General features: G+C 46.8%; 1 protein-coding gene across 1 annotated transcript in view; it reads right to left on the bottom strand.

Annotated features, from left to right (window-relative positions):
• The window catches only part of Reep1 (receptor accessory protein 1), a 110,505-nt gene that overhangs the window by 42,845 nt on the left and 58,966 nt on the right, over nucleotides 1-8,694 (bottom strand). Inside the window, exon 3 of the mRNA XM_005364757.2 lies at nucleotides 6,518-6,594. Coding sequence (XP_005364814.1) covers nucleotides 6,518-6,594 — 77 coding nt within the window. The remainder of the gene's footprint in view (nucleotides 1-6,517; nucleotides 6,595-8,694) is intronic.

The raw sequence follows: 8,694 nt of genomic DNA on the forward strand, positions 1-8,694 counted from the left end.
CACTCTGCCCTTGCTCAGAGTCCTACAGCTACACACACAGGCCAGTGGTCCAGAGTCTGCAGGATCTTATACTCTGAGCCACTCTGCCCTTGCTTGCATTTCCCTAGGAGCACGAGCCAGAGCCAGAGATGCACCTGTATCTCAGAACCATTGGCAATAGCAACCCCAAACACACTCACCTTCCTAGTGCATTCCTTCCCATGGAACTGTGCCCACAGTGAGAGCCACTGTTCCTACCCTCGGCCTCCAGTACCATCCTGGCACCTCCCCTTGTGGCCTTGTATGGTGTGGTAAGCCGCACTTCCTGTCTCTAGGGATCTATGAGCTGAATAAATATCTCCCTTCCTATCAGTCATTTTCAGGTTCCCAAGTTGGACCACATCTCCTTAAAAGGAATCTCAGGCATCCTTAAAACAAGACGCAGTGGGCGAGGGGGCCCCTTACGCTAGTCTGAGGATCAAAAAGTAAGTCTTTCCCAGGCATCCTTTCCAGAGGAAGGAGCTGAAAATAAAAAGCAATCCCTAGCAAGCCATGTCAGAGCTTTTTCAAAGGCACACGCTCCCCACCATCCCTCCCCATCAGCAGTTCCACCTCACCAAAGCCTGTCTGCTTTCTGCCTCCAGTAGACTCTTCCTGAACGTTCTCCAAGCAACTGGGGGTGGGGGTGGGGGTGAGGAGGGCTCTTTCCTGGCAAAGCTGTTTCATCTTTCACAGCCACAGAAGACTGGGGCTAAGAGAGGGGAGGTGTGATTGATTCCCCCAGAGTGAAACACACGGGTGATTAATAATGGAGGAACTTTTGTTTTGAAAACAAATTATTTGCCAGCCCAAGGGGAAGGCGACCGAATCTAGCAAGCTCAGACAGACAGTCCCAAGGGCAGCCGTCACACTGCAGCTCTTCTGGTATTATGTAAAAGATATTTTAAAAAAGTAGGTCATGCACGCACACAGTTAAGAAACGCTAAAGAAAGTAAGAGTATATAGGAGAGTCTCCTTCCCACAATGTCCTCTAGACTTTTTCTTCATCAGTTTCTTGCACATCTTGGACTAAGAGCTAGGCCTGTTCAATCACATAGGTACCTGTGATTCCTTTAGCTGTCTGGTGGTGGCATTGGTAGCCTGGCAGCATCTCTACACTTCCTTCAAAACCTTGCTTTCTCTAATCTGCACAGAATCAACAGTATACATTGGGGACTGTCTTACACCAGAACATGGAAAGCTTCGCTCCTCTTCATGGCTTCCTATAGGTGTGCAAGCATCTTCCAGGCAAAGGGATTGATGACAACCCTTGTCTATTACAAGCTAAGCTTCCACCACACTTCCCTGTGTGTGCTTCTTTGAATATACATGCAAACGAGGCAATGGCATGGGGGCTCAGGAGTGAATTATCTGTGTGCACTTTGTAGATAGCAGGTACCTCCGTATAGACGGAGTAATGGCATTCTCACTACAGACAACTAAGAGCCTCTGTCCTAGGCTACACGGTTAGAGTTTGAGGAATGCCTATCAGACTCTTCCAGGGGCCCCTCAGGACTGCTCAGGCTATCTTGATTCTCTGAACACTACACTACAGATCACTTGTTCTATAGAATCTTTCTGGCATATCCCACCCATGCTGATGCAGCTTTTAAAACCTTCCTGTTCCTGCAAGAAGGCTGGAGAGACATCCTGTGCTTAAGAACACTCGAAGCCCAGAGGATGGGTGTTTGGTTCCCAGCACTGATACTGGGGGGCTCACAACTGCCTATACCTTCATCTCTGGGGATTTTGACACCTTCTTCTGTCCTCTGAGGACCCACATGTGCCTGTAATGAATGCATCTGCAGGCATACTCTCTCTCTCTCTCTCTCTCTGTCTCTCTCTCTCTGTCTCTCTCTCTCTCTCACACACACACACACACGCACAAATATATATACTTATAAGAATATCTTTGAAAAACAACAATTTTTTTCTGTCTCTCCACTTTTTAGTTCATCCCTTGGGCCTCCTCTGTCAGACCAACAGAGCACGTTCCTGCTACGATCAATGTGAAAAGCATTAACACGTGTGGCCTCTCCCACCCTCCCTGTCTCCCGCGTGTTCTAGCCCAGGGCAGCCCATCCTTATCGCTGGGCTACGGCCCTGAATCAGGATGGGAAGCTGGTGTAGAAATGTAACAACTCCAGAGATAGAGGACTGCCTGCCTCTTCCAGGACGGGATGCTTACAGGCAGAAAACAACTCCTAAAGCTTTGCTGTGGCTAAGGAAGAATGAACAGACCTTAATCTACCTCTACAAATGGTGCCCACAAATGGAAATCCAGTTTTTCTGTCACAGAACTGCCCCAGTCCAGGTTTCATTTCCGCATTCCCAGCCTGCACTTCCTTCTCAACAAAACTTCCTGTGAAATTCCTGACTGAAAGCCCGGCTTCATTTCCAGGTGAAGGGGTTAAACTCTGCCACTTTCACAACTCTAAGGGCACACAGGTGTTTTTTTCAACAAAGGGCTATTTATCTACAAGGCCCTTACATTCAGGGTGGAGGGAAAGAGCAAACACAGAGGGCCTAAATTAGCTTCACAGTATCTCAAGGATACACCCAGCAGCCCCCTTCCCAGTCATGCCCCAGCTTGTGAAGATGTGACCAAAAGTGATAAGACCAAACCTCAGCCAATTAGAAATATACTAGTGTAACCGCTGCTTGTTTAAACTAATTATATAGCTGGCCCTGAAACGCCCCTTAACTATACTTAAAAGCAGCCTACACATCCCGCTGGGGCCACTGCCCTTTCGCACAGGTGAGTGACCCTACGTGACCCCACATGCATGACAGTATAATAAACCCTCTTTATTCTTGTATACTATTTGAGTCTGGGGTCTTCCTTCAGTGTTTCCTCAGACCCGACACAGGGGCATTGAGAAGGAAGCTCCTGCTTGTCCCTTGTTGAGTGGAAGAATGTGGCTTGCGGACTGGCTCCCTCAGTCCCTGGCAGGCTCCTGTTCAGCTGCCTTTACTATCTAGCCCAGGAGCACCTGGTGAGGGGTGTGCTGCCCTCTGGGCCGAGTTCTCCTACACCAGTTACCTATCACTACAACCCTCCACTGACACGCCCACGGGCCAATTCCTCAACGAGGACTCTGAAGCTGAGTCAACTGGACAGAGACAACCAAGACAATAGGTTAGACTCGTCCTTGCCCCAGGAGAGATCCAAGACAAAAGGGCGAGACCACAGCAAGGCCACACAATGCAGTCAAAGTGTGGACAACGTAGCTGTGCAGTCTTTCTTTTAAAGAAGCCATGTACTGGCCATTGCAGGAGTCTGGATTTCTTTTATTTTTGGGGGTGGGGGGGTTGATGGAGGAAGGTCATTGGTTAATAAAGAAACTGCCTTGGCCCATTTGATAGGCCAGCCCTTAGGTGGGTGGAGTAGACAGAACAGAATGCTGGGAGGAAGTGAGGCAATCGCCATGCCTCTCCTCTCTGGGTCAGATGCAATGAAGCTCCAGCCCAAGATGGACGTACACTAGAATCCTTTCCGGTAAGCCACCACTTCGTGGTGCTACACAGATTATTAGAAATGATTTAGTCAAGATGTGAGAGTTAGCCAAGAAGAGGCTGAAACTAATGGGCCAGAAAGTGTTTAAAAGAATACAGTTTGTGTGTTGTTATTTCGGGTGTAAAGCTAACCATGTGGGAGCCGGGCGGGACGAAAAGCAGGCCTGCCCGCAGCACCATCTACAGGGGTTATTTTTTGGTTTTGTTTTTTATTTTTCAAGACAGGGTTTCTTTATGTCGTCCTCACTATTCTGAACCTCAGGCTGGTCTTGAACTCAGAGATCCGCCTGCCTCTGCCTCCCAAGTACTGAGATGAAAGGTATGCTGCCCCCCCCCCCCCCCCCCGTCAATTTGATTTTTGTGTGGTGAGACATGTAAGTTTGATCTTGTACACAGTCATTATTCTACCAAGTTCCCTGCTCAGAACCTCCCAAGGCCAGGGTCAAGGTGTGGAACAGCCAGGCTCTGACTGAAGGCTCTGGGAACAATTGCCGCTTACAGTCACTGAGGTTGTGAGCTGCATTTTATCTGTCGTGGTTGTAGGACCATGGGTTCTGTTTTCTTTTTCTTTTTTTTTGGATTTTTCGAAACAGGATTTCTCTGTAGTTTTTTGGTTCCTGTCCTGGAACTAGCTCTTGTAGACCAGGCTGGCCTCGAACTCACAGAGATCCGCCTGTCTCTGCCTCCTGAGTGCTGGGATTAAAGGCGTGCGCCACCATCGCCCGGCCGGGTTCTGTTTTCTTAACCTGCACCGCTCCCTTCTTCAAGCTCACAATGCTATCTTGATCCTTCTCAGGCTTCAGAAGTGTCTTCTGCTTCCAACAGAAGATCTGTGTTGGCTATGTAACGTGTAATTAGATAGGCTCACCCAGATAATGCAGCTATCTCCCTGCCTTAAAATTGGCTGTGAGTAACCTTCATTACATCTGTAAGTATGCAATGAACGAGGTACATGTGACAGGGGCGTACATCAGGAGAAGAAGGTCATCAGCAAAATCCTGTCTAGAGTGGGAATATATGTGGTACCTGGTATGTCCGGAGTGTTTATACGGGCAGGGTAGAATTCCTGCCTTTCTGCTTGTCAGCTGGATGCCTCACCTGTTCCTCCTTGGCCCTCTTAGCTGGTGGTATCTAGGAGTTTATGGGTGGGGAGTGAGAGTCCGTTGCCCTGCTCCTGGAGGCCAATGACTCAAAATGGAACTCAGAGAATTGCTGCCCAGGTCTGACTCTGGGCCTATGATGCCATAGGGTGGGGAATCATATTGGCGCTTTTGGAGTAAAAAGCTTTCCATTCTCCAGTATGGGAATCACTGCTGTTTGGGTGGAAGCCAAAGCTGATCTTGAACTCCTGATCCTGCCTCTACCTCCCAAGTACTGAGATTAAAGATGTACATCTAGCAACTGTATTGTTTATAAGCAAAAGAAGCCAAACAACTTATTGTCCATCCATAAGTTGTTTGGGACTGGAGAGAAGGCTCAGTAGTTAAGAGTGCATACTGCTCTCTCAGAGGACTTCAGTGTGGTTCCCAGCAAGCACTCTTGTTAGGCCCCTCTCAACACCCTGCAACTCCAGCTCCAGAGGATCTGATGCAGTCTCCTGGCCTCCTCAAGTCCTGTACTCATGTGCACAACTCCCCTCCCCCACCCACACACAGGCAAGTGGACCTATACACAATTAAAAGTAAAATACATCTTCAAACATTCCAAAAGGACACTAATTAAATAAGTTATATTTCATCTAGACCATGAAATTCTATGTGACCACTGAAAAATAGGTAGATATGCTTATGCTCACATGAAAGTATTTCCAAAATAAGGTCAATAAGCAGACTGAGAACTGTTATGTCTAATACTATTATTTAAAAAAGAGAAAACAAAACATATAAGGAGCATACTTAGGAACCTAAAAGAGAAACTTTTTTTTTTTTACATTTTATTTATTTGGTTTTTCGAGACAGGGTTTCTCTGTAGCTTTGGGGCCTGTCCTGGAACTAGTTCTGTAGACCAGGCTGGCTTCAAACTCACAGAGATCCACCTGCCTTTGCCTCCCAGGTGCTGGGATTAAAGGCGTGAGCCACCATCGACCTGACAACGACAAAAAAGTTACCATAAGAAAAGAAAGACATTGGGCCCGTGAGATGGCTCGGCAGGTAAAGGTGCTTGCTGTACAAGGTTGATGAGACAGCTCCAAGGTTTTCTCTAACTTCCACTTGTGTCCTATGGCATGTTTGTGCTCAGTGTACCGCGTATGCATCATATGCAGCATACACACACGCACACACACAAACACACAAAATCAAATTTTAAAAATTAAAAAAAGTCTATGTAAGTGTATTTATTAACACACCAACAATTTCATTTTTGTTATTTGGAGACAGAGTTTCTTGATGTAGTCCTGGCTGTCCTGGAACCTACTATGTTCAAGATGGCTTCAAACTCAGAAAGATCTGCCTGCCTCTACCTCGAGAGTCCTGCAATTATTAAAATACCATGCCTGGCACCAACAAATGTTTTATGAGGACACACAAGTATGAACAGCAGTAATGAAAGAGCACAGGGGTCAGGAGCAAACATGGTATTTTGATCGCATGCTTATCTTAGTCTTGCAGTGCTAGGTCTCGAACCCAGGACCTCATGCGTACAGCATTAGTGTTTACTCCTGAGGCTTGGCCCCTTCATGCATACTCCCGTATATCACTTTTTCCTTCTCTGGCATGCAAACACGTCACCAACTCGGGTCATGGAGGAACTCTGCCCATGCAGTCCATACTACATCCCTAGGGCCCTACACAGCACCTGCTCTTAGGAAGTCCAGCACGGAAATTTACTTGAGCAACTTTTATGGAGTAATTTACTAAAAATGCTGCAGCTAAGATTCCAGTTTTGGCCCTGCTCCTCTGCCCAAGGGAAGGCTGAGGTCCTTTCTACCTCTCCCCACCCACAAAGCTGCCCTCTGAAACATGCCAGTCCCTGGAGCACTTACCAGCAAAGGAAGATGTCTGTGAACGTCTCTGCTGTGGTGAAGAGGGCAAATATAATCCAGTACATCATCCATTTGACCTGTGAAAGAAAGACTTGGTCGACAAGGCCATGGCTGCCCAGCCCGAGGCAGCAGACACCGAGGCGCCCGTCACCACCCTCCCCATACTCCCTAATTCAGGTACAGTTCCACTACACACCTTCCATGCTGGGAGCAAACAGCTGTTGTACAGGGTAAAACTTCAAGCAAAACCCTTGGAGGACTCTTAGACTTTACCCAGGTTAGCTATACCTTAGGACAGAGAGCTGGGGAAGGAGCCTGAGCCTGCCAGACTGGCCACAAGTTCAAGAGGGGAGAGCCTCAGAGAAGGGAAGCCAAGACGAGGAGACCCCAGAATTGACACTCTAAGCTGTTTTCAAAGTCTTGATGAGAATCCTGGCACTTGGGGCTCTCAGGAGCATCATGAGGTTGGGGTCAGCCTGGATTACAGAGCAAAAACCTTTCACAAAAACAACAAAGCTCCTGACCTGACCTTGAACTGCAAAGAGTCAAAGTAAGATTTCAAACAGGGATTTAAAGTATGTATAGAAACAAATTTTTTTTAAAAAAAGATAACTTAATAGGAAAAGATAGAAAAGACTGGGTGTTCTATGGATGCCAGGTGTCCAGCACAGTTCCAAATTATCCTGGTTCTCAACACTGGCTATTATTTATAGTTATAGAAAAGTGATTTCAATGACAATATTCTTTCCAGAAGGATGCAAATCAATTTTGTCTTGGGGGGGCACACCTGGACTTTCACTCATTCCTGCCCAGTGACTGTGTCTAATCTTAGCTAACACATTAATTCCAACAGTTTCAGTTTTGAGAAAGGGTCTCCCTCACTATTAAAGTGGCTCCACAGGGATGGTGACCATGACAGAGCTAAAAGGGTTTGACAGAGTTATTAATGGTATTGAGATGGCAAGGTCATCCTACCGACTGTAATCACATGCACCCTTAAAAGGGAATTCTTCCCAGCGGCTGGAGAGATGGCTCAGGGGTTAAAAGCACTGTCTGCTCTACCAGGGAACCCAGCACAGACATGGCAGCTCACAACTGTCTGTAACTCCAGTTCCAGGAGATTTGACACCTTCACACCAATGCGCATAAACTAAGTTAAATAAATTTTAAAAAGAGAGAGAGAGAACTTTTCTGAGTTGGGTCTTTGCATTATCCTGGGATAAAGAGATAGCTGGGCCATTAAGAGCCCTGGCTGCTCTTCCAGAGGACCTGGGTTCAATTTCCAGCAACAACACGGTGGCTCACAACTTTCTGTAACTCAAGTCCCAGGGGATTTGATGCCCTGTACTTATGGATATTCAGGTAAAACATCCATATACATGAAATAAAATAAATTTTCATTATCTAATAACCTATGTTTCTTGTACATATTTTGTAAATTATAGACAATAAATATAATTTCAGATGTAACCAATTTAAAAATAATAAATAAATACTTTTTCTTCCCCTCGAGACAGGGTTTCTCTGTAACTTTGGAGCCAGCTCTTATAGACCTCGAACTCACAGAGATTTGCCTGCCTTGCCTCCTGAATGCTGGGATTAAAGGCGTTTGTCACCACCGCCCAGCTCAAAAAGTATTCTTGAAAGCTAGTTTAAGAGACCATTGACTAATCCCAGGGAAAATGGTGGGAAGCAGATCTCAGGAGTGGCTGAGAAGGATGGGAGACCTGGTTTGGACAATGACAAGGGTTCTAAGGACGAAGGGGGACTGTCACCAAATGGACATGGGAACTAATGGAACTGGATAGGGGAGGAGAGGGTGGAGTCTCAGGAAAGTCCCAGGTTTTCTCCCGCACAAATGGGGTTATGAGTGCCACAGATGGGAATCATTTGGGAGAGTCTTCATCAAGAAATTCCCTAGATCAAACTGGCCTGTGGCAGTGTCCATAGGCGATGGTCTTGACTGTGGGCAGTGCCATTCCCTAGGCTGGTGGTCCTGGACTAAATAAGGGAGTTTAGCCGAGCAGGAGCCTAATCAGGCCATCAAAGCAGCACTCTCCATGGTTTCTGCTGCACTTCCTTGGCTGTGAGTGAATTTCTTTTTTGGTTTTTTTGAGACAGGGTTTCTCTGTAGTTTTGGAGCCTGTCCTGGAACTAGCTCTTGTAGACCAGGCTGG

Source organism: Microtus ochrogaster (genome assembly GCF_000317375.1).
Source record: "Microtus ochrogaster isolate Prairie Vole_2 chromosome 14 unlocalized genomic scaffold, MicOch1.0 chr14_random_3, whole genome shotgun sequence".
NCBI lineage: Eukaryota > Metazoa > Chordata > Mammalia > Rodentia > Cricetidae > Microtus > Microtus ochrogaster.